The 26,937-nt window shown below is 42.7% G+C and overlaps 1 protein-coding gene across 19 annotated transcripts in view; it reads left to right on the top strand.

Moving 5' to 3' along the window:
- Window positions 1–26,937, top strand: part of rims1b (regulating synaptic membrane exocytosis 1b) — a 95,679-nt gene that overhangs the window by 14,475 nt on the left and 54,267 nt on the right. For all 19 annotated transcript variants that reach the window (XM_082536711.1, XM_082536713.1, XM_082536719.1 and 16 more), the window contains exon 2: window positions 13,805–14,018. In XM_082536711.1, coding sequence (XP_082392837.1) covers window positions 13,805–14,018 — 214 coding nt within the window. The remainder of the gene's footprint in view (window positions 1–13,804; window positions 14,019–26,937) is intronic.

Here is a 26,937-nt window from a genome sequence, read left to right as displayed (position 1 = left end):
CATAAGCACAAGATGTTACCACTGTGATATCAGCCTTTACTTTGTGAAATCCTGTTATCAATTGTTGTTGTTTTCTTCTTTATGTACTAAAATCTGTAATCACACGATGAGGAAACTACACACTCCCACTGTAGTGAGTTTTCAATCTTAAGGCAAAACTTGAACCTAGTGATTAAGACCATAAAGTCTTCGTTCCTTTTCAGATCTCTTAGTTATGTCCATCTTTTATGTACAGCCTATGGATTCAGCACAAAAAGCTGAAAGCAAATGTTTCATCTAAACAGATGCAGAACAAAGTCAGCCTAAAGTTGGAGTCATGTTTCCATAATTGTGAGTACTCTCAGCATCAACAGTATTTGACTTTACTCTGTTCTGCTCTCAATAATAGAGTGTATGTAAATGATGTGACAACTAAGTTATGAACTAGGCCAAAAAACACAGCATCTGTGGAATGGTTTTCCCAGTTTGGCTTGTAAAAGATTAGATTAGATTTTCTTTCCCCACCTGATCAGTCCAAGCTTTTCTCATCAGTCACAAAGGCTCATGTGGCCTCATAAGAGCAGTGAGGGTTCAAAACCTGCTGGTAGAGCAGGGCGATATGGCCAAAAATATTTATCACGATATATATTTGAAAATTTGCGATAACGATATAACCGACGATATAATTGATGCGAGACAAAATACAACTCCACAACATTACTAGCGCAAAAAGACAACCTTCCATTTATTTTCACTTAAACAAGAAGCTGGTTTTTATGTACATTAAAGCTTTATAAAAATGTAACAGTGCAAATGCAAATTCCTTGCTGAAAGTTTAACCAAAAGGCATTTCCAGTAGAAATGGGCTGACATATCCTGAGCATAACCATATATAATATCCACTGAAGTTAAAAAGAGGTGCTTTGCAACATTAAACTGCAGTGTGCAGTACGCATTTTTCGGACCATAAGGTGCACGGGATTATAAGGCACATTAAGCGAAACAAAGCAGTCAGGAAATCAAACTTTATTCAACTCATTCTTCTTGCTTCCTCCACTTCTGTACCATTGATTCATTAATGTTGAATTCTCTGGCAGCTGTTCTATTCCCATGTTGTTGCAGTATATTAATGACTAACCCCGTATTGTGGATGGATTATCTCAGTTGTTCTCCTGACTGAAGTTTGGTCCGTTTACAGCATCCTGCCATGCGATTGCATTTGTCTCTAACCATGAAGAACCTTCACGTTAACTTTTATAAGTGGAAAAGTGTTAGTGTTCGTCCTCCAGCTTCACTGTTTATGTTATGCTAACATAGCTGTATCGCTAGCGATCACGTAGCACATCATTATATACCAGCTAGCCCAACTTCAGTAACCCTACAAACGTCACTGCTGTTTAGTTTCCTGTCTTCATTTATGTTGGAAGTGATAGCAGAGCTGTACGTTTGATTTTTTTCAGAAATCTCTCGGTCAGAACATGCAATATCATGCTTAGGTAACTAGCGAAACTAGCGAGCTAACTTCCGCTAGCTTCCTGCTAACTTCTAACTCCGTTAAATGTAATAACTTTTGTTTTCATGGATGCCTGGAAGTTAAACTTTATAGTTACACCTGGTAAAGCAGCAATGCTGATCGTTTTATTAAAGATGAAAGAATTTAGACAGTTTTTAACTCTAAGTGATGCTGCAGTGTTGTTTGACCTGAAGTATACGGAGTTTAGGACCCAGATTACTCCCAGATTTAAGAGCATCTTAGTCCGACAAATACGACAATAACAACGGCCGCTTGCATGTTCTGCAAAAAAATGTGCTTTGTTGTGTATCTGACGGACAAACACCAAACCAGTTCCACATCACGGAAGTTGCACCATTTTTACAAACCAATTCTGGTTCATCTGTTTCACTCAACAATCGGCCATGTGCGTATGAAAACAAAGGCACTGCGCATGCGCGTTTTACTCCCATTCTATCGCGATATTTCATTTTCCTATCGTTGCCTAACATTATACCGGTATTACCGTGAACGGTATAATATGGCCCAGCCCTACCTGCTGGTAATCTTTTTGAGAAGAGCGGAGACATTTACACGGTATCGGTATATTAACAACATTATCGTGCTAATAAATAGTAATGATTAAATAAACACTGCTTAGCTTAGGAGTAAATCTAAAAAGGTTTCTGCCTCACTTGACTATTTTTGTGCACTTTGGGAAACAGCCGCGTGTCTGTGTGTTGATACAGCTGCACACACTTGATATCTGGTTAATCATTAGCTACAGCATCAGAGACACAGGGAACAAAATGTGGCAGAGAAGGAGGTGCAGCCTTATCAGACTCACAGAGGAAGGGAGGAGGTGGAGGCTCGCGGTGTCTGGCTGAGTGTGCTGAGAGTGAGCGACCTGAGTGAGTAGCCCCCGTTAGTGCTCCCAGACCTCAGCAGCATTAAAGTTTAATGAGAATGCATTCTGCTTGGGCTGACCAGACTCTCTACATTGCTCTCCCTTCATCTCTGTCTGTGTTTGTGGTCAAATGAAGCCAAGGGAGTGTATCCTGAGCGGCCACACACACAGCAGGCTACGGGATCAGCACATAAACGACCTCCGCACGCTGACTTAAACAGCACGCCAAGCAACAGAGCCAACGTCTGCAAACATGCTACATCGCGAACAGCTGACCACACCTGTGAACTTGATGTTCCCCATATTTCCCTAGTGAGGAGCAACTTTGCGTGTTTAGGGCAACCGTGGTTCAGGGGTTGGGAAGCTCGTCTGTAACCGGAAGGTTGCCGGTTCGATCCCCCAGCTCTCTCTGTCCTGGTCGTTGTGTCCTTGGGCAAGACACTTTACCCTACCGCCTACTGGTGCTGGAGGTGCCGATGGCGCGATATGGCAGCCTCGCTTCTGTCAGTCTGCCCCAGGGCAGCTGTGGCTACAACTGTGGTTTGCCTGCACCAGTGTGTGAATGTGAGAGGCCGGTCTGTTCAAATGTTGTCAGCCATAAACTGGTCCGTGGCGCAAAAAAATGCTGGGGACTGCTGATCTAGTGCTTGGAAGGTTTGAATCCTAGCTGCTCCAGTCTGCAGGCCAAAGTATACTTTGAGCATGCTAAAACCCAGGATGTCAACATGGTTATTTCTCCTTTAACACAGGAGTCTAAGGGGATTGCCTCACTTTCGTATCTAGCTTTAAGCAGCTACATGTGGAACTGTATGTTTTACCATTTTGCCTGGACACTTTGCTTCAACGTAGAATGGATAACATCATGGGAGTTTTACAGGCCATGGTTAATGCTGCTGCTTAAGTTGGTTAAGTCCAGGAGTTGTGCAGATGTGTATTTTTTTCCATTTGTGGCTTATTGTGTGTGGAGGTTGGGAGAGCAGGATGAATAGAAGAAAATAACAAAGGAGGTGGCGTGCAACGGAGAGGAGACTGCTGGGATACAGTGAGGGGATTAGAGGTCGCCTGTAATTACTCCACAACTACTCCCCCAACTAGAGCTATGGCTTACACATCAACCAGCAGGCTGAGTGAGGTCAGAGGCTTTGTGATTTACATATGTGTGCGTGGCTCAGTATTCAACAATCAGGAGGACAACACAAAGTGAACTGCATATAGACAGCGATGTGGAAGAGACCACTGTGATCGCTTTCAGAGCGGAATCCCATACAGCACAAACGAGATGAGACAGTGAGGTATAGGAGGAAAAGAAATAAAGGAAATGGAGGAAGATGGATGTTAGAGGGATATAAATGGAAAAGAGAAAATATAAATGCATGTAGAGGAGGAAAGAGAGACGCTCAGGAGTCCATGCCAAAAAAGCACTCTCCTCCATAAATATGGCTAAAACACTCACAACATCAATAAAAGAGCTATCAACATCTAAGCACTATCTCTGGGAGGGGCTGCTGTAGTTTGATCCTGAAGGCTGAAGCCAGGCTGAAGCTGTGTAGCAGGAGGCCTGTGTAATTATGGCGCAGTAAGAACAGCAACGTGCTAGTTACACAAGACTGAACCTCCAGCGAACAATACAACATCAGGTCTGTTCTTTTACCCTCTTCACACCCATCAGTGACAGGGCAGTGCTGCTTCTTCAGTGCAGAGCTGTTAGGGCACTTCAGAAGAAGAAGATAAACACGGTTGTGCTTATTGGTTGAAGCAGCGGTGCCCAACCTTTTTTGCGCCACGGACCGGTTTAATGTCCGACAATATTTTTGTCGGACTGGCCTTTAAGGTCGTGGATAAAACTAACAAAACAAAAAATATACAACAACATACAACAAATAATGATACAACCAAGGAAAAAAAACTGTGGTATTTTGAAAATAATAAACGCAACAGGATGATTCACTAACTGCCGAGCGTCCATTTTTCATAATTTATCCTAAAACTAATTCAATACTAGGTGTAAAATTTAACACTGAAGGAAAAATTCTTGTATATTTAACATTTCTGAATCTTACCTTGTAGTTGTTCTGAGGGAACATGTACATGTGTGTGTATATACATATATATATATATATCAGATTAACGCTGACAGCACTAGTGGGAACGCAACGAATATGACTGCACATTTACTCCGACATCATCCTAGTGCAAAGACAAGTGGAAGCAGACAAAAACAACAAGCAGCATGCTACAAACTTTACCCGAGTCATTTAGACAGCCGTTAGCACAGGATTCTCCTTACGGGACCTGATATGTTTAATATGCTGCTGAGAATATAGCCCAGAAGAAGCGTATAGTATAGCTTTTATTTTGGAAAGAGCCATTTCTCTGTAATAAACTCTCTTTTCCAAAGATGAGTGATTTCTCGATCAGGTAGTTTTTTACTACTTTGTTGTTTCAGCAACATTAAATTTAAAAACTGTACTTTTGAGTTAAAATATCTATTTATAATTTTAATAAATGACATTAAAAAAGCATGAACATTTTTTTGTATCGAAAAAATATCGAACCGTGACACCAAAGTATCGAATCAAACCGAACCGTGAATTTTGTGTATCGTTGCATCCCTAATAAATATATATATATATTTGGGACTGAAAGGATTGGTGTGGTGAAAAATGAAAGGTTCTCTCCACCCTGAAACTGAGTTTCCCAGATTTTGTTTTTTGAACTGCAGCTCTTAAATTGTGTACTAACCCAGCAGGTTGGTGTAAATATAACAGCCTGAGAGGATGTGACTGTATGCATGAAAGCTGGGAATCAAACTCCATCAAGCCAGGCAGGATCAACCAGACTGCTTAAGAAATGTCTGGCCTATAGAGGTACACAGCAGCCATCTGGGTGTTTTTTTCTGCTATGACGTTTGTACTATTTTATAGCCTTTTGAGAGTTGATGGAGGCAAGTATGTAAAAGTCGTCATAGAGAACATCATGGCAGGCAAACAAGAAAGCAAAGAAGATGTTTGCATTGGGTTAGCAGCCATCTCTTGCTCTTCTCTTTTGGTTCTTTACTTTTTTTTAGGTTATTTCTAACACATTTTCTATCGGTTATTTCAAGTCAGTAGTAGCAGTAGTAGTAGTATTTGTAAGCAGAGTCTTCTTGCTTTTATAGATTGCAGTTGCCTGAGAGGATCTGTCTATTCTTTTTCTGTCTCCCCCCTCTTCTTCCTCCCCTTCCTCTTTCCATCATCCTGTCTCCATCCTCTTTCCATCATCTACTCCTCAAGTGGTATTTATAGAGTGGCTCCGGATGCATCAGCTTCTCTCCTTCGCTGGTCTCTGGCCCACGCTTGTTTCTGTCTTGGCTCTTTTTGTTCATCCTTTGCTTTTTCACTTGTTCTCTCTCCCCCTCCTCCTCCTCCTCCTCCTCCTCCCTGTAGACAGTTTGTCGATCCATGTCTTTCTGAGATGGGATTCTGTGTGTTACACACTCCTCACCTTTTCTTCCTGCCATCCTGTTTCTTTTCTTTTTATCTCACAGTCTCTTCTCCCTTTCTGGGTCTGCTTGCTTTCATTTACCTCCTCTGATTACTCTGTCGCCATCCCCGAGCTCCCTCCTCTCTTTGCTTCCTCACAGCATGTGTCAACATGTCTGTTGTCTTCCCTGGTCTCCAGCTCCAGCAGCAGAAGAAACATTTTTCGCTTCAACGCCCTCTGTTGTGCTTGGATTATTGATCCAGTGAACTAAAAAAACTGCCATATCTCTGAAAAGTCCCAGTCAGTGTTCAATCCTGTCTGCTTCTTCTGTTGTCCACCTTAGGAATAAGAAAATAAGAAGCCTTCGATAGCTATTGATATTTGAATCGCAGTCGATTGGGGAGTGGTGTCTTTTTCAAAGTCCTTCCAAATGCAAGAATGCAAGCGCCATCTTTCCTGTATCTATGCATCTATCTAAAACAGGGGTGGGCAATCTCAGTCCACGAGGGCCGGTGTGCCTGCAGGTTTTAGATGTGTCCTCGAACCAACACGGCTGATTTAAATGGCTAAATTAGCTCCTCAACATGTCCTGAAGTTCTCCAGAGGCCTGGTAACGAACTAATCATGTGATTCAGGTGTGTTGACCCAAGGTGAGATCTAAAACCTGCAGGGACACCGGCCCTCGTGGACTGAGATTGCCCACCCCTGATCTAAAACAATGGCAAGACAATCATAACTTTAATCTATTGCATGCTTAGAATATAAGTAAATTAATAAAACAAAAATAAACAGAAACACTTCCAAGGATGGGCACCGTTGCACTTTGGGTAGAACCATAGATAGTAAAAAGCATGGATGTAGCTTCCCATTATGAAGCCTTGAGACGAGTGTTTTTGCCATCACTGTGTTGCTGTTTTGAACTCATATATTACAGTTGAGCAGTGGATGACTCTCATTGTCTAACGACTTATCAATCACAAATCTTTAGCTGGCCCATCATGGATGATCCTCTTTTCTACAACTTAGGTTGACTAAAATGTATAAATAGACTTAATGTTTTATTCAATATGAACTGAAACACGTGATTGAGTCCATATACTCATGTTGTTTTACAGAGGCTGTTTCAGGGCTGTTTTGTCACGGCCCTGAATTGTATAAGAGAAAGAGGATGGTGGAAGTTTCATAACATCACAGCATCATTAATGGATCAGCTGACTGCTGATGACCTGTTGAAGTGTTTAATCAATATGGACACATTTGCTTTTCATCACTGTATCAGGTTTGTCTGATAATCTCAGACGAATATGAACTTAAAATTGATCTTTGCGTGAATTAGATTCAGCATACAGCAAGCAATGTAATATTCTCCAAGTTTGAACTCTACTTGCATCCAAATAACTTTTGTATGTCTGAATTATTTAAGGTGCTATCAATGATCTGGAAGCTAACTAGCACTACCAGCTTACTGCTAGCTTTCATATGTAGTAGGTGAGGGTTTGTAGGATTTTGTCATGTATGTACGTGGTACCTTTAAAAGTTACTTCTAAAGATGTACTAGAAAACCAGAATTCTTAGAAAAGAACAATTCACAGGATTTAGCTTTAGCTTAGCAGCAGTCTTTATGCTGGCTGGTAAAATCCAGGGTATTGAGAACTACACCATGGGTCATGAAAGGGGCGGGGGAAAATAAAACCAAACGCTTCCTGCTGACCTTTACTGAGAGTTGAAGCACACACGGCCTTCTTTCCAGTTTCTTGAACGTCCTCCTGCAGAGAGTCTTCTGCAAGGCGTCACTGGAAATCAGCTGATGGGACAGAAATAGAACTGCCCTACACACACAAACACACGCCAACAGACACATACGCACAAAACAGAGCTTTCCCCTCCCCATCCTTGGGCCATGTATTCATAGCGGCGCTAATTAACAACTCAACACCAGTGACTGGTGAGGAGAGCAGAGACAGAGGAGGGAGAGATGCAGAGGGAACAAGAGGAGGAGGAAGAGGAGGGAGGGAGTTCTTGGACTTGCTGAATAGTTTATGCGAGGCCTGAGGCGAAGGCTAACCCGTGCATGTGTATACGTGGGGTTTCTGTCTGTGTCATTGTTTATATTTGTGCATGTGTGCTCATTTGCACACACGTGTTTTGACAAGGCCACGGCTAACCCGCATCTGGCTCTCTGTCCCTGCCGGCCCCCCGGTGATCACCGAGGGAGACGAGGCAGCCACAGATCAGCTGGTTCACACCACTGTGGCCCCTGTGGTCACTGTCTGCCACGGCCACATGCTACCAGCATGTAAAGGTGACTTTTTTCCATAATGTAATAATTTCATCACCGTATGAAGGCAATGTCATCTCGTAAAACTTTGGTCCTGATCAGACGCATTGTCTCTCTGCACTGAGTGGCTATAAATAGGGCAGCTATGAAAGTGATCCTATTTATAGTCTTAGTGTTGTGGAGTTAGAGAGACCCTGCTGGCAGACACTGAGACATGTGAGATGGGAGATTCTCCATGTAGTTAAAAAAGATTTCCCATGTTTTATATAAGAAATTGATCTTATTCTTTAAGTGATCTGTTCCAGAGGTATACAGCTTCTCACTTCCGAGAGCATCAGTCCAATTATCAGTGGGAGGCCTCACTTCCATTTCATTGCTTTTGGCGGTGTCTAGTAGGATTTCTGTGATTCTAATAGAATGACTGTGTGCGTGATTAGATTGTGAGAGGTTGCCTAAAAGGCCTTGATGACTCTTAGGCTTCAAAAGTTCTCTTATTTTCACGGGGAGTCTGCAACCGTCTGGCTAGCTACTGCTTCTAGAAATCCCATAAAGTTTGCTGAGAGGAGAAGTTCCACATTTAGCTTTTGATGGATGTTGAATGGCGCTTCCAGATTAACCTACAGTGTCTCACATGACAGGTTTCTTTATGCATTCTGATTGGTGGAGGAGTTGTGAAGCATGTACCAGTTCTCTTCAGGAGATTGAGTCATGGTGAAGGATTTTTCTGAAGGTGATCATTTAGAGATGCTTGTCCTTTGTCTTTGACATGTGTTGAGACCCAGAGCTACTTCAGGTGGTAAACCTATCAATTTTGCAGGCAAAGGTATAGCTAAACTCTTATTTCGAATGTTTTTAGCAGATGGTTTTAGTTGTGTTTTACGGTGACCACTGATAAGAATGTTGCCTGGCCTTGTATGGTTATCAGACAAAAGTATCCTGTGAGAAAGACTAACTTTCTTTATCATTGTTAACAGTTTTTAGTTGCTTGTTTGTCACTTCCCTTTCACATCCCATTGGAGGTGATGCATAGCTGCAGTTCTTAGTACTACTGACACCTGGCCTGTTACAACTGTGGTTTTTCAGGCTTCGGTTACAGCTGGGACATTCATGGAGAGTTTCACCCTTTTTGGAGATGAATGGGTTGAAATGAATATAACTTATACACTGCTTAAAAATGTAGTGTATACAATACACAGTATCTGTTGGTCTTTAGGGATATCGGCCTGTCAAGCCATGATGTATCAATGTGTGAATCAATTGCACCCTGCTTTTGTTGCAAATGAAAGCGACAACAGGTGCACCAAACAGGCAACATTGAGACACCCCCAAAACAAGGGGATGGTTTTGCAGAAGGTGACCATTGCTCTCTTTATTCCTTCTGACGGATTTTTCTCGAGCGATGATTTCGAGAGCTCCTGTAATTTTTCTGAGGTGGTGTTGCAACATTATTTGTTAAATGCTAAGAAATGTGACCAGCAGTTGGTACTGTTGAAGAGTTCTTATTGAGTCATGGAGCTTTTTTCTCAGTAGCCATGATTTGTCTTATTAGGTGAAAACGTATGTCCTTCATCGAGCCGCACTGTGCTTGTGTCCAAGCAGTCTTGTATTTTTAATATTCGCTCTCCCTTTTACCTCTGCTTTGGTCTCAGTAGCATTTCTCTTAACAGCTAAGATCAAAGTTAACCCTATAATCGTGTAGTTCTAGTGATAACCACATGACTTAATATCTAACCTTTCTGAAACAGCAGCAGAACACACGGAGTCAAAAACAAAGCTAAAAAGAAGCCAAAAAGAAGTGGTATTGAGACTGGTTCTCTTCTGGTTGATGGTCATTTGGGCCAAAGCTGGACTCACCTACTGCAATGGTAAGTGTTGTGCGGACCAAAGGTAAGCTAAGTTAAGATAGCCACACTTACCGTGAGTCAAGACCAACAATCAAAGCTCAAATTTATCATCGTTTTCTCACAAAAAAAAGTCTGATATCCCAGAACAACAGTGTGTGATCTTTATTAATATATTGGTTATTGAAAGAGAGTTTGGGTAACTGAAGTTAAGTGTGCAATGACGTCCTACATTCAGCAGCTGTTAAAGTTGGTGCAGCAGAGAAATTTAGGAAGAATCCAAATATTACAAATCATTTTTGTTACCAGTGGAAAAGTGACTCTGAAAGCTCCTCTGAAATACTTTGGTTCTCCTTCACAACCTGTGTTCCCAGCCATGGTGGCTGACCCCCGGGGACGCAGCAGGCACAGGCATGTAATCAATGAACACACAGCAGAGTGAACACAAAGAGCATGTCCTCACCTGAGAGGACGTCTCTTCCTGTGTCTTTCGGTAGTGATTATGTTTTTATCGGTGTGGTTAGGGTGACTCATGTATCTGAAGCTAAGTCAAGGTTAAGCTTATGCATTGGTGGAAAGTGTGTGAGTCAGGGGAGATGGATCTGGCAACACACACTCACGAACACAGACTGTATATAAAAGATGTCACTATGATGTCACCCATTGGTTAGCGTAGTTCCAAGCCGAGAGTTTTCAGCATCATCCAGTGTGGCTGTTTTTGTTTATTGAGACAAAGAGATGGATCCGACCTTGACCCCAGGCAACACGTTCTCACTCCCGAGGTGTAATATTTTAAGCTAGGTGACAAATCGTCAACATGTTACGCTTCCGGGCACCCAGCACGTTCCTAAATGACCAGATCGGAAAAATGAGGGAACATGAGAACCATTTGGAATCAATCCACACATGTTTGTTCATTTTCCTCAAATTGCTTTGGAAAACACTATTTCATGTCATTAAAGTGCTGGTTAAGGTTAGGGCTGGAATACATGGCTGGAATGTGTTTTACCGCGGGAGGTCACAGAGATGGGATGTCCCTAACATAGTCATCTCAGGCACAAAGAAGCGCCCCCCACCTTCTGCTCAAACCTTCTGTTTGTAAGAGGCAGCCAATCAGAAAACATCTGGATTGAAATGAAGGGGAACTTCAACAGCTTGTTCAACCAGATAAACCAAGCCCGAATATAAAATGCATAAAGATTATTTCCTATATAAATCATGCAAAGCTACTTTAATAGAGTCTAAAGGTAAATATATGGAGCTGAGCAGAGTAGGTCCCCATTCATTAATTCAGATTAAAATCCACAATAGTTGCAGTTTGTTAACTAATAGTAGCACGTGCAATCAGAAAACGGTCACTGATGTGGATAAACTTGGAGACAAGGGGGACGAGAGCCTCCTCAGCTGAGCTCATGATTTAGGCTGAGAGCACAGATTTATTTATATATCATGAGCCGCGTCGTGCATCTTTAACGGTGCACGTCTGCTGAATGTGTGGAAACGATAGAAAAAGGCTGATGAAACTGTATCTCTAAGAACAGAACAGCTGGTGCACCGACACCCGCTGACACCCAGCGCTTGATGCTGCTGCGTTACCATGACAACCTGCTGCGTACCCTCTGTTTCTGACAGCTGTTCCCATTGCGCCCATGCTTTGCTCAGCCCCTGGACTCACGTCGGCAGGATGGATAGCTTCTTGGGGTCAGGGGTCATGTTTATGACGTTGCTGCCGTGGAATCGTCATGTTGGTTTTTCATCTGAAATACAGCTTAGGGTTTAATTTTGGAAAATGTCCATTCAACCATAAATTAAAGCTTAAATTGAAGCATTTTTAAGTAAAATACATGAGCATATGAGTATTTTTGCAGACATGCGCAGACACTTTCTATTGGAAGCATGTGATGTTTGTATCCGTCCTCCTCTCATTATCTATTGAACCTTCAAGGCTTCATCCTGTTTTCCTCAGTCACACACAGCCAATAATGGTGATGGATTAAGAGCTCAGGATCATTGTCATCATGCACTCTGAGAAAATAAAGTAACTTATTAAGAGCTGAGCCCTTAACTTAGAGGCTAATTTTATATTCTTTTATAGGATTTATAATTTCAGATTAAACATAACATACCTAAATGATTATCTAACGAATAATTTAACCAATTGATTTGTCATCTAACCTCAACATTAATGAATAAAAGCAGTTTTCATTCAGCCCTCCTGTGCCTGTTTCAGCCATTTCTCGTGTGAGCTGATTGGCCGAGATGTGTCCCAGACCGCCGGACTCCTCCCCGCTCCAACTGTGCATGGTGGCAGTCTGCTGCAGCAGCACTGTGAGCCACAGACAAGCAGAAAGTCTTCAGTGAAGAAAATCACGGCCGCGGCTTTGACAGTTTCTATTCGACATTCTGTTTTTCTTTATTTGAGGACGACTAGAAATTTTTCTGAAATTGTTTACCATTTCATCCGGATATAGTGCCTTTTACTTAAGACTGACACAGACCTTTTTAGAGAAAGAAGAATCGTGTTGAGGCACAGCAACATTCTTGGACTTTGATTGGGTCATGCTGGAGGATAGTTATCTCTTTGATTATTTGTACCATGAAAAGCTGTTGACAACAGATCAGGTGTTATGTTTTCAACCCGTTTCCTGCCCAGCAGCTGACATACAGAAAGCGATGTCTGCTTACAATAGACCCAGGTAACCAGTCTACACTAAGTGTATTTGAAGGTCTTTTAAATGTATTTATTATTAAGTTACCTCGAGATCTGGGTGCTTGTGATGGATGCTGTTTCTAAGCTCACAGCTCTGTTACCTCAGCACTGTTTCCCACACATACTTTGGTTACAGTTGAAGTTTTGTACCACAGGATAAGAAGCTGTCTGGAGACCCAGCTGAATGATATCGAAACCACCACAACAGCAGTTTGCCCTGTGACCCAGCCAATGGGAAAACAGAAGATGAGCAGGGGCGGGGCTAGCTGGTTAGCATGGACTAAACTGTCAGATTATTGAAATTATTGATGTTTTTCTCTTAAAGTTGTGGCTGAGTGGGCTGTCCAAGTAATGCCTGTGTGGAAAACACAAATCAGTGTGGAGCGCTCAGCGCCCTGATGACCAGCAGGTTTTCCACTTATCCCGCTTTATTTGTGGGTTTCATTCATTTGTCATTTTCAACTTTGTCAAGTGTGCAGAAGTGTGAATTTCACAGTTTTTGACAAATAGCTCAGCTAAAACGTCGGTGTGTTGCGAGAGCCCTGAATAAAGTTTGTTTGGTTACACAAATTGGCTGCAAATGTGTGAATGAAGCCATCTCCTTCCTGTCTTAAATCTCTTACTAAGCGAGGTAATTAAAGTCCCTGTCTGGGTCCCATATATGCGAGCCATGCTATGCTAATTCAGTATTCCTTTGACACTTCTGTGGAGACAACATTGTGGGTGTTTTCACATGGCCTGATTTGCAATTCACACTCGGGTTATTTCCATCACTGGCATCCTGGGAAGCAGGGAGGGAGGAAGTCTGTGAGCCACAGAGCGCAAAACTGAGCTGAAGTTTCACTTAATTGGGTGTATGATATTTTTTTTTTCTTAAAGGGACCTTTCAAGTGGAGCTCTAATTGCCACTTATTTTCCTTTAACTGAAACATCACTTTCTTTTTCTGAACGATTTATTTATTCTAAGAATTATTCAGTTATTCAGACATCCTTCAACATCTTCTGGTTTGGTGTATGGATAATTAGACATCGAGATCTCTGTGAAGAGAGCTGGTGAGTTAAGAAGTTTAACAAACTAAAGTTCATGATGTACCACTAATGGGCAATCTTCCACTTCTGTCTTCTCTCCTTTCAGAACACTGCACAAGCAGTTTGAGAGCTACAAACAGGAAGTGCGTCGCATCGGGGCCGAGACGCGGCGCCAGCAGACCCAGCAGAAGGACGACGCGCCCACCTGCGGCATCTGCCGCAAGACTAAGTTTGCAGATGGCTGCGGCCACCTCTGCTCCTACTGCCAGATCAAATTCTGCGCTCGCTGTGGAGGGCGGGTCTCTCTGCGCTCCAATAATGTGAGAAGCCTCTGAATGTTTTCCTTCGTCCTCTCGTACTCACCTCATTCCTGCTGTATACGATACACGATCGCTCCTTCTGCTTCTGTGTGTTTGTCACGTCTGCTTTTTTTGTTTCCTTGTCACACTTTGGTGAGAACAAAGTGTATTGGAAGAATGGCTTGGCACGAGACATAGGTGCCAAGCCAATCTTCCAAAACAGGAGCCGATGGGAATATTAGGTTTGCAAGTATTGAGTGAAACCAACAGTAAAGCAAAATGTTGGGCACAATCACACTAAATTCTAGGCTAAAGTATAAATTTTTAAGATAAAATTTAGTCTGTGTAGTCGTGCATGTCAGTACCAAAGATATAAAGATATATATATATCTTTGTGCCCTGGTTCTGGTGGTGCCACGTGAAGAGTCAACTGATAAACAGCTTGTCTGGGTAATATCGTTTGTCTAAAAAAGAAATAAAATGCCAAACTAAAGCCAGCAATGCACTAAATGCACTGACCTGCACCAAGCCTGGGCTACAAGCTAAAAAGCAGCTTATTATAATTAAAGACACAGACTGTATCACCACGTTATCTCCATTCATGGGATTCATGTTGAATCAGTGTGCCTTCCAGCCATAAACTAAGCATGTTTGTGCTATTTTAAGACCCGGCACCTCTTCCATCCAAGCTTTCTCTGGGCTCTCCTCCAACCCAAGAGAGAGGCCCACCTTCTGGTTATCTTACCTGACCATGAGCCCTCCACCCTTGGCCTGCTGGTTCCCAATCTGTTCAGTATCCGCCCATCCCAGCTGGGCCTGGACTCCCACTGGCACCACACGTATGTAGAACTCAAAAGGCCAGTCAAAAAAGGGGCTAAAGATAGTATCCCTGCTGGTACAGCCATTAATATTACTCTAACAGCAGGCACACTGCTTCACGGAAGTAAAGAGAGGAGGCTAGTATCATTTATAAATACAACAAATACGAACTTATTTGGACTTCATATAAAACCAGACAATGTGGTCTTCTCGAAGAACTTCATGGTTATACATTTAATTTAATAGAAATTTTACAAGTGAAATTTCAAGGTGCAAAATCTTTTAAATATTATTTTAGGTGTAACTTCATGTCTTTACTGCTTTGATCTTCTTGCTGGAGATTTTTGTTCATTTGTTTGTTTCTGTATTTGTGCTACTTTTACATAATGAATCAATTAATCTATAAACCTGCCTAATTAACTGGGGTTAGAAGACATCAAACACAAAATCTGCTCATTAAATGCTTCATTTACAGTTCATTAATAGATATTTTTAGAACATAATTTTTCCCCTTTATTTTTCTGGTCCGTCTCTCCTAAAGCTGATACGCCATTTTTCAAGATTCTTTCTAAGATTTGTTTTCTATTTATTTTAAACTAAAAGTTTCTGCATTCACAAGACAATTTCATTAATAAGTCCTTACAAGGAATACGCAACATGCAAGTCGTGCTCCACTTCTTCTCTCTATTTGTGTATGTGCATTAGCGAGCGTGTGTGTGTGTGTTATGTGGGAGTGATGTGTCAGAAGTGACGCTCTCATGGTCTCGGCAGTGCTTGCCTCTGTCCCGGCCCATTTGTCCAGTCATGCAAAATAACAGCATTAGGAAAGTGTGAGATTTGTTGCATCACATAAAATTTTCTCCTGCCTACAGACTGCTCATTTACTCCACATGAGCAGAACACTTTATTTTCCTCCAGGCAGAAGTTTGTACCTCAAAATTACATTTAGTGCTCTATAAATATACTGTATGCACTTCATCACGTGCATTTTAATGAATGCACTACATACACTTTAAAAGTGAGCTGGCTAGAAACCGGCTTTTTGTCATTAAAAAAATACCACAGTACAAAGACGAGTACTAAATGTAATTTTAGAACATTGCCGTAAAAATACTCCATAAACCATTTTAAAGTCAACATGAAGTAAATATCAAAAACCTGTTTTCTGGGGGATAATTTTAAAACTGTACTACAAAAACTGTCTGGGTAAAATATCACGCTGTACACGACATCAGTATGTTGCACTTTCCTGGACATAATTTCACAGCCTCAAAGCTAGAGACTCTTTTGACAAAAGGACAAGGATCCATTCTCAGCCATACAGGGGCTCTGCAAAACTATAAAAACAAAATAATTAGGGAGAAATTATCAGGAAACAAACGTTTACTTGTTCATAAGCAGCTTAGTGTAATAATTAATTAATTCTGATTGAAAGAGCTGTGTAGTGCTGCCCTGTGCCCTGCAGAAGGCATCACAGCGACACACAAACCACAAAGCTTAGCCTCTACGTGACGCTGGGCGCTTACTCTATTAGTTTAATGAGCAAAATATTTTGGATTTAAAGGACCTGAGATTGTTTGCAGTGCATAAATCCAGAAAATGGGTTAAAAGGGAAGACGTGTCCAAAAAACCAAAACAGTTCTCTGTGTTGCTTTTAGTGTAGGAGGCATGGCACATCCTGATCCTGTCGCAGGTCACGAGCAAGCACGTTGCATGCCGCCGCAGCCTAACGTGTCAGCAATCACATACATGTGCGTGCTGTTGTCTCCGCTGCCCTCAGACTCTGATTATGAAGTATGTGAAATAACTCTGCAGAATGTAACTAACAGATGTTTGCACCACATCCTCTTTCTCCTTTTTCTCCTCATGCATTTGCCCTTCTCTTCTCACAATCTGTCCGCTCTTCCACGTCCCAACTTCACCTCCTCTACTTCTCCGTTCATTTTATCATTTATTTCTCTCCTTTCCTACTCCGACCCACCCCTTCCTCACTTTTCTTGATTCTCCCTGCTACCTGGACTGCATGCCACAAAGGAGGACAAAGTGGTTAGCATCCTTTTTTCTTTTGTTTTTTTCTGCTTTCTCTATGTGCTGTGAACGTGACGTCTGTACTACTCGAAGGTAAAGGAAGGAAATGCTGGCTGCGTTTAGATCTGGAGCTGATTTCTATCCTGGAAATATGATGCAAAACCAAATAAGTTCAGTTTCTTACACATTGGTGTCATCTGTCATTTAAAAAACAAGAAAACAGCAGTATCAGATGCAAGAGAGCAAGCTATTGGGTTGGAACGTAGCCAGTATTTGCACAAATCCGCTTGTGGATTACTGACTTAACTGAACAAAGGGAGTCTCTGAAAGTTCATATAGTTTGGTTATTTCTCTGAGCCTTTACTGTACCATCCAGGGTGGAGACACCTGGAACTGTTGTCTCCTCAGCGGTTACTCTCTCCGTATAAATCCTGACTAACTCTGTTTCCATTGTCTGTCTCCTCCCCCTGCAAAGTGTCTCATAGTGAAGGACAGGGTAAGACTTGCTGGACAATCCATGGATTTTGCTGCATGGGTCACAACTATTGTCCCCTCCTCCCACACACGGGTCTGTGCTCATTCGCAGTTTCAGAAGAGGATTTCAGACCCGCCATCGGTTTTAAGAGTTCCTAGAGGAGCTGGCTGGTGACCCCGTATTAGCACTCTAATTCTGAGAATGAACGCAGACCCTGAAAAGTAACTGACAGGCAGAGCGAGCATGAGCCATGACATAGGCTGTCTGCAGGGGCGTCTGAGCCATCCTGAGCCATCCTGAGCCATCCTGACCCCTCTTCCTATGGCTGTAGGCATGGCTGTGCTGTGAAGGGGAGGAATAAATATTTAGATAAAACAAAAAGGGGGTCTGGGAGATTGGCATTTCAACTGGCATGCATATAAGAATGCGAGAAAGACCTTTTATCTGCATAATGAATGCACACTCATGCCTGTGCATGCTTTCCCTGCCTGTGTGTTTGAGACCAGACCAGCCTTGCCATGGGGAGACGGGAAGGGCCCAGGTATATTTATATATTTATATGTATGTGTATGTTCCAGTTTGTCCTCTTACCACTTCCTGTTAATGCTTGGTCACTGCAAACTGCTGCCAAAGTGTTGTTACTGCCGAGAAATTCAGAAAGTCAAAGCCAGTGAGTTTCAGTTTTTTGATGTTGCACCTTCCTCATATAGAACTGAAGAGGATTCATTGTTTTACAGTTTAAAGCCTGAATAGAAATCAAGAGAGGTGACCCCAACAGCTGCGGAAATAGGACTATAAATCATAAATCTTATGGCGCTTAAAAATGGCCAGTCTTCTCGAGCACCTCTGGGCTGTAGACGTGCAGCAGAAACAGCCATCTGTCTGCAGGACATGATACACGATACCTATGATTATTATAGTCTGAAACTTGAAATAAAAAGGCAGGATGACTTAGTTTTAAACAGTCCCCAGGTTGATACGGAAACCACAGCGAGCTCTGCAGTGTGATAAGAAGCTGGTGTGTGTTTCATGGCCCTCTCTTTGAAGCTGCCCTGCTTTTGCTGGTGCTATAGCTTGTTAATGGCTGAGTGTTTGTTTGTGTGTGTTTAATGTCAGCTCCAGATGGCTTCCAGAAACTGAACTAACTGCTGACAATCTGTCTGCTTTGTAGAGGCGCACTGCCTCCCAGTGGAGAACAGACAGGCTCCTAACACAGACACCTGACATCTTCCAGTGCCAATGAAAAATGCATTTCGAGCCACGTTAAGGCTTTTCCAAACTATTATATGCACTCTTCATTGTTCGTTTTTCTCTGATCTGGTTGCAGCTGTTGTGTGCGTACATATTTGTAAGCATTCAGTGAGTTCGTGACCTGCGAGCTACTATTAACACATTCAAACTCCTACACACCGATACTACCAGTGCTAAATCTTTGTCTCTCAGTGCGTCGTGCTCACACTGCTTTTTACCAGAAGGGCGGAAGCACTGCATAATCTCCATCATGTTTCTCAGTATAGGCGACTAACCTGCTGCTCTCTCTGCACACTTCACTCCTCTCCTCTCATACACGACTCAATCTGCAGCCTGTGTAACACGCGCGCTTTCTCCCTGCTTTAATTGTCTCAGTTTATGCCTTTTCTCTTTTCCTGCTGATACACCGACACAAATCTGTACACCCTTTTTTTAGATATAAAACAATTTATCAGGCAGGAAGGTTTGACACACATCCTGGATTTGAAAGCTGATGGCTATGTCCATCATGCACACTGTGCAGCTCTAATGACTTCCTTGACTGGATACGTCAGTGTCAACAATCTGAAAACGCGCCTTTAATGCTTAAAGTGATTTGTTTCAGCTCCTATTATTATCATCCTCGCTGGAAAGTGAAGGCCCACGTAAACAATTCAAAGAGTTTCTTGGACACACTTTGTGTGGCTGCTTCTACTGCTGAGTTCAAAGAGTCCAACTGGGCAAGAAACAAGAGCAATCAGCAAGCAGTCAGATTTTAAACAAACCTCAGGGTTAAAAGAGGACCTCTTGTTCTTTTCCTATTTTCTGCTCCTATTAAACATGGTTGGGTTTCACGCAGTGAGGTCGCTCCTCATAAATCAAGCACAGAGATATAAGATCTTCAACCAACAGAGAAATCGAGTTAACTTTGCTGGACTTTACTGTGAGAAAAATAGCAGATCAAACAGAGTTTAATCAGAAGAATGATGTGAAAATCAGATAAACGACTGACAGGAGCCAGAAAAAAGTAAACATTTTGCTACATTTCATATCCAAAATGTGAAATCCAAATCTCTCTCTCCTCTATGTTTGCTTAATTAAGATCTCAGAATGGCTCCAACATGAAAAAGTTTTTTTCTACTCTTCTGGATGTGTGACATCAGCGATAGCAGGTCTCCTTATATGGTCATCTGAAGGGACCGGTGGGGTTGTGTATTAATGCTGTGCAGAACTTTGTAGATCCATTGTGTACATGTTGTAGTTGTGTTGTTGGTGGACCTCTAACTTAGCCTGTGCTGTGGAGAAGACAAAATAAATGCACACAAAGAACTTGTGAAGTGAAGTGAAACCAACTGCCAACTGCAGCCATTACCTGTGCTTCCGGTGGGCTTTTTGGAGGATTTTTGGTTCTTATGTTGTTTTGTTGATTTCCCCCCCTCTCTTACATACGTAGAGCATCATCGCCATTAATGTCAGGCTCTGTGTTGATGGGGGTTTTTTCAAGGAAGGCACACAAGGACTTCTGTGTTGGCTACGTACCCATAATCTTTCCCTTTACTTAAACAAAGTTGTATATAAGCTGATTACAAATGCAGAACATTAGTTCAGCTGTGGCTGTGAGCACAGGAACCCGCTGGTCTTTAGTTTGCAAGATCCAACCAATCAGTAGAAAGTTGCCTTAAACTGGAATTGAAGGGCTGCACCGAGGCCAAGTATGAGACAAACAAGGATTGTTCTTAACTGTAAATCAAGCAAAGCTAGTGCGGTAGAAGAATAAACATATGCACTGGAAATGAGGACAACAGGAATGCTTGGTGAGCACATGCAAGGTTTTTTGGTCACTCCAATAACAATGTCAGCCATAGAAAATATTCCCGTTGTTACACTACTGGTTTGCATCACTGTCTTCTCTAATGCAATTAAAAAATGCACTTTGTCCACAGACACTGCTGCGTTTAGTGCACAAAACACTTTCATCTTTTTCATTTAAAATGTTGTTAAACTGGTGAGAAATGTATGTTGGGTTTTTTTCCCAAACGTGCGTGAGAGGAAACGTGACCACATTGTGTAATTTTGCTTAATCTTATGTGGTTTTAAAAGCTCTTTTTAGCGTGGTGATGTAGAGCGTGGTGAGAAAGGCATTTCAAGATCGGAAGTGGAAAACTGGTGTGGATTTACAGCCACGCCACCTTTGCTTTTTCCTTCAGTCTTCCTCACCACAGAGTGGGTCTGGCCTGCTTACAGACTTGATCTACAGCCTTATTAGTGGAAATGGAGCATTATGTCTTCGCCGGTCATCGTTCTTCTCACCATTCACGATTTACCATTCCCCGTGAATGATGGCAGTTTACACTCAGCACCGCCTCGTATGTCATCCTGTCGAGGCATGTGTTTGTGTTGAAGGCGGGGTCGCTGCGCACACTGAAAGCCCACTGCGTCTCCCCACTGATCTGCCATCCCCAAGGCTCCCATCTATTCTGCCCATTTAAGGAAAGCTGATGTTCGCGCAGTTCAGGCCTAAATGAATGCTGTTCTCGTCAAATGCTGCTGCCGCCGCCGCCGCCGGCCAAGCTGCTGCAGCGATGCACGCCTTTCCCGTTTTGTCAGCAGATGGGCGTCCCAGACGCCGGGGGTGGGAAAAGAAGAGGGTGGGGGTGGAGAATTAGAGACATAAGAGTGACAGGTGTGCCGTGTCTTCATTTGTCAAGTCAGCCAGGTGTGTCAGCCAGGCGAGAAAGTGAGGAGAGATTAGAAAGAAAAGAAAGAACATGGAAAGAGAAAAGCCAAGAGAAAGGGAAAGAGGGGAAATTAAACCAACAGAGAGGAAAGACGAGAAAGGTGGAGGAGGGAAGAAAGATTTATTGATAAGAAATAAGGAATGGAAATTGGAAAGGAAAAGAAAAATGCAAAAGAAGAGGGGAGAAAGAGGAATGAGGGGAGAAACCAATGAGAGGAGAGAAGGGCTGAGGAATAATAGGAAAGAGGAAACAGAAGTCAAAGCTTTGAGAAGAGAGGGAAGGAAAACAGAGGGCTGGGTGGAGGTATGAAGGGTAAAATACAAAAGACATTTGTAGAAAGAAAATAAGGAAAAAATTGGGATACACAGCAAGAAAAGGAAATATGAAAGGGGAGGATAAAAACTAAGAACAAGGAAACCAGGAAAAGGGAATAAAAATGGAAATAAAAAGAGCAGAACCAATGAAGCCAAGAAAGGTTAGAATGGGAAAGAGATCAAATTCAATGAATAGCAAGGAAAGAAATAGAAAAAGAGAAACATGAGTGTTGTAAATAAGGAGGCAAAAGAAAGAAAGGATAAAACAAATGTGATGGAAAGCCGAACTAAAGGTTAAAAGAGGAAAGAAACAGAAGAAATGAACAGGAGAGATGAGACCATGTTCACGTTCTTTTGAATCCTGCCAAAGCTGCAGTCAGGTTATCTGTCAGGTGACAATTTTATCTTTTTAATTTTTGTTGTTATTGCCTTTTAGCACTAAACACACACACACACACACACACACACACACACACACACACACACACACACACACACACACACACTGCTTTGTAGCCCTTTCCCTCACTGGCTTGTCTGTGATTTGGTTACCATGGAGAAGCACATTTTTAGGCAGAAGGAGGTTGACATTATTACACGACAGAAACAACAACACTGCCTACACACGCACACACACACACACCTCGCCTACAGGCAGTCGCCCACGCCACACTCTTCCAGGCATGAAGGTTTGAGAAGCGTCCTACATACAAGTCCTGTAATGCACATCTGCACAGACACGTCCTCACTCCGCGGCATCCAGTCAAGCTGCGACATGAACCCGTGGTGACACCAGAGTGGGCTGCGTATGGACGGAGAGAGCTGATTGGAGTGTCTCACATCATGCTGTGTCTCTCTCACGCACACTCATTATCGGGTGTATGTATATATCTATGCAATGACACACCAGCATATACACACTGACACACTAATTCCCCTTACGACATGCTTCAGGCTATCTAGGAACACAGAGTGCAATCACTCCAGTAAAGGATTAAATGTATTACATCCCCTTTGTGTGTGTTTGTGTGTGTGTTTGTTTGTGCGTGTGTTCCTATAAATTCTTTATTGTTTACTACCCTCCCCCATCCATGGTGCAAGGTTTGAAGCATACACAGAGGTGTGCTTTGATAAATGTCTCTCTCTGGATCCAGAGCACACTGACACACGTCTTCTGTATGATGATCTAATTTCAGGATAAAGCTTGGGGATGAAAGTGGCAACAACTTGCGAAGCAACGCACACTGCAGATGGTGCTGAATGAAGCTCAATAAGTGCTGAAAATGCTCTGTCCTGATTGGGGTTGGGTGGTATCTATTTTTTTTATGCCTTCATGATTTACTGAAATTTTACTGTGGTATGCATTAGGTTATAAAATAATAATGTGTAAAAATGAAATCAAAAATAAAAGCAAGACTGTATACTTCCACTGAGGATAAAAAACCAACTCTCTCCACAACAGGACGAACTGAGTCTCTCAATCCAGGGACATTTTTATCTGTGTTTGTCGTTTGTGATGTTAACAGTAACAGTTTTTGCTGTGTCAGACTTTACAATGATGTTTGTGGCTTTTTGCGCTTAGCAGTCATGATGTAGAATGAATGGAGGAAGTGGAAGGGGCTGAGAACACAGCCGTGTAGTGCATCCATCTCAATGTTAGTCGACTCTTATGAGCTGGAGAAGGCCTAGCCCATTATTGTAAGGGCAGTCCTGGTCTGCATTACTGATGTAGAAGCTCCAACTGTCAAGGGAGACAGAACGATGGAGGCAGGATGTGAGAGCCATGATAGGGGGTCCAATAAAAGTCTATATTCTGTCTTCACCTGTTTGACTGTCTAGCGTGCACGTTGAAGTCCATGCACAGAGACCTTGTCATGGATCATCCTGTCAAGGGGGGCCTGAGGCCAGAACATGGGAGTGGACCCAAATGCAGACACCAAACGGAAAAGCCATAAGATATTAGTAAACTTTATTGCGAACACAGAGATTAGAAATGACACGACGAGGGTACGTAGTGCAGAGTCTCTGACATGGAGGCACTGGGAAAGAGGGCGTCTGTAGTTCTGAGAATGAGGAGTTAATGCAAGGAGGAGAGAGGAATATTGATTCTGCGGGCTTACTTACAGGTGGATGTCGTGAGGCTCTGGGTAAGGCAACCAAGTGAGCGTCCGAGAACTAACTGCCGCAGGAATGAGGACACATTCAATCTCTTATATTTAGTGATGCAACGTGGAGCAAGTTCACGGGAAAGCGATTTCAGAGGAATGTCATAGCGGTGAGCCATACCTTTTGTTTTGGCTCATACCTGGGAGCAGGCATTAGATCTTAATCGTTCTGTGTAGCGGCACTGACGATCCTCCCTGGTCCAAGTCCAGATGCATTGGACTTGGACCAGATTAAACCGCGAGGTCAGTCTCGACTTATGGGAACAGGAGAGGTCAGTAACCTAGGGAGGCTTCAAAGGGCAAAAGACCAGTTGCAGATGAGGTAAGTGAGTTCTGTGCGTACTCTACTCAAGGAAGATGTGAAGACCAGGTTGCTGGGTTTTGTGTAGTGATGCAGCAGAGAGCTGATTCCAGAGCCTCTCGGTTTGGCCATTGGACTGAGGATGGTACTCAGAAAATGGAGGCTGACCATGGCAGTGCAGAGCAGAAAGCTTTCCAAACCTGTGAATCTTCATAGGAATGCTGTGGAGTCTAAAAAACATGATCAACAGGAAGCTTGGCAGTCTCTTAGGCAAAAGGCAGTTTATCTAGAGCAATCAAATGAGCTGATTTGGAAAATCTGTCTATTATGGAACAAATAACTGTTTTCCAGGAAGATGCAGGTAAACTGGTGACAAAATCTAGTGGAATGGATGACCATGATCTGTGAGAGGGTATCAGTGGTTGGAGCAATCATAACAATCATTGTCTTCATGCATGCTCAATCATCCAGGTAAGGAAATCTCAAAAGGTTGATTCTGTTCATCTGGACATTTTCAGTTGGAGAAACGTTTCGTCACTCATCCAAGTGACTTCTTCAGTCTCAGCTGACTGCAGGTTTCCCCAACAGGGGGAACTGGCAGGACAAGGCATCAGGCTTGATATTCCTGGAACCTGGACAATATGAGACTGAGAAATTAAAGTGACCAAAGAGCAGAGACTAACGGGCTTGGCAGATGTTAAGTCTTTTAGCAGTTCTTAGATAGGTTACATTTTTGTGGTCTGGCCAAACAGTGAAAGGTTGCTCAGTTCCTTCAAGCAGGTCCCGCCATTCTTCTAGAGCCAATTGACTGCTAACAGCTCCTGGTCACCCACATTATAATTTCACATCATAGGAGTAAGGCAATGCAAGAAGGCACAGGGTTAGAGCTTACCTTGGGGCCCCGAATGTTGACAGTATGACCCCCAACTCCAGAATCTGATCTACTGCTTTACTGAATGGCTGTGAGGTGTCAGGGTAGACTGAAATGGGCGCAAAGGTGAACAACTGTTTTAGCGTAACAAAAGGTGGAGGTGAGGTGAGTTAGCGGTGCGCTACCTGGCTGTAATTCAGAATGAAATATTGGTAGAAATTGGGAATACCAAGGAACCAAGGCGGGGTGTAGAGACTCTTCAAGGAGACCAGGGTCCAGGTAATTGAGCTGCAGGAGAGTGAAGCAGGGACTTGACAAGGAAATTGGAGACACAAGGAAATTACAGAGCATGAACACAAAAACAAGAAACAATGAGGCGTGGTTACCACCATGAGGTAGCTGACGAACTGGCCGGAGAATAGATGGCTGCGCTGGTCTTAAATATAGCCTCGCTGGTGAGTAGGGCAGGTGAGGAACCAGGGCTGCGCCCAGACAAACAGGACGGCAATGTGAAAATACCAGATCCACTCATTCGGATCCTGACACATCCATGGCTTTTGGTTTTTATTTTTTTAAGATGGACCAACATCGTTTTTGCATTTTTTGATGAAGTCACTGATGTTTCTATTCAGAGACGTAAACATCTACCAGAACGGTCCTGCAGGTTGGCATTGGATTTTTTAGAAACCATCAGTTGTTTTGTTTAACTTTTGTTCAAAACTTCTAACACAGTGAAATGATCCAGCTCCCCAGACGGGGACGATCTTACCCGGCATGTGCAGAGTAAGTTTAAGCACTTCAGCTCATTTCTGGTTGAAAAAAGTAAAGATTACAGTTGGCGCCTTACCAAAAAAAGCTGGGATGTAGGTGATCTGAAGAAAGATTGCCACAGTGCCATCACAATTAAAAGTTGGTTTAACATTTGGTATCAAAATAATAAGATTTGGCCATTTGGCAGATGTTTGTTGGGTTAAATGTTACACATCATGCACATTAAGGAGGGGAGGCATGGTGCACTATAGGTTAAAAGCTATGAATTGTGAGCTGGCATTGTCAGCTGATGATGAGTTGTATAAGGGTGATGGGATTACTGGGCACTGCTAATCTGATGCCCCTCCGCTGAGGTGGAGAAAGAGACAGAGAGAAAGAGACTGTAGTGTGTTGCTGGGCGGCTGCCCGACAGCTGTGGGCCGTGCGGGCAGCTGATTTACTTTAGATTAGTCTGGACATGCGCCAACTAGGATTCAATCAGGCCATGATGAATGTGCTTTGGCTCACTGAGAGCTAACTGCTAAACTGACTGCTAACAGCACACCTCACTGCCTGTCAAGGAGGGGTAACATTTTGGGGCTTTCCAAAGGTCCCAGAGGTGTTTTGTTTTCACTTTGTGCCAAGGCTCTGCGACGTAATACAAAGGACCACTGTGTTTCCTCTCTGCGGTGGATTTATTCTTCGCAAAATAAACCGGCGGGATTATAAATACGGAGGGAGATAAATCCTGTTTTTTTTCGTGCTGTTGAAGTGAGGTGATATTCTGTAGCCATGGCTACATGTGAGTATTTGATGTTGTCTGTGGGTTTGATTTAGATGATAAAGACTGGGATTTAATCATTTTTATCTTAAATCGGTGTAATCGTCACTCTTAATTTGTAGCTGGTTTTAACAGTTGTAAGAATGATGGCTTCATGGAGCAAAAATGTTTGAACTTTCATGTGACACAGTTAGAAATCACAGTTCTATGTGCTCTGTATCTCTATTATTGTCTGGCCTTATAACTCCTATATTAGATCTTTTGTTATATTATCTTCTTCAATCCAGAAAAATATGCATCTTAATAAAGAAGAACGCTGCAGTACCCATGAAGGTGTAACAGTTCTGTAGATGAGATCATGATGTCCACGTGGAGCCGCTGAAGCCCGCTTAGTCTGTTTTTTTCCCCCTTTCAGTTCTTGCTTTTAAATTAATCAGCAAACTGAGGTATGCTTCTAAATTCAAATCA

The sequence above is a fragment of the Aulonocara stuartgranti genome, assembly GCF_965226115.1.
Source record: "Aulonocara stuartgranti genome assembly, chromosome: 6".
In the NCBI taxonomy this organism is placed as follows: Eukaryota; Metazoa; Chordata; class Actinopteri; order Cichliformes; family Cichlidae; genus Aulonocara; species Aulonocara stuartgranti.
This window is presented reverse-complemented; position numbering and strand designations above follow the sequence as displayed.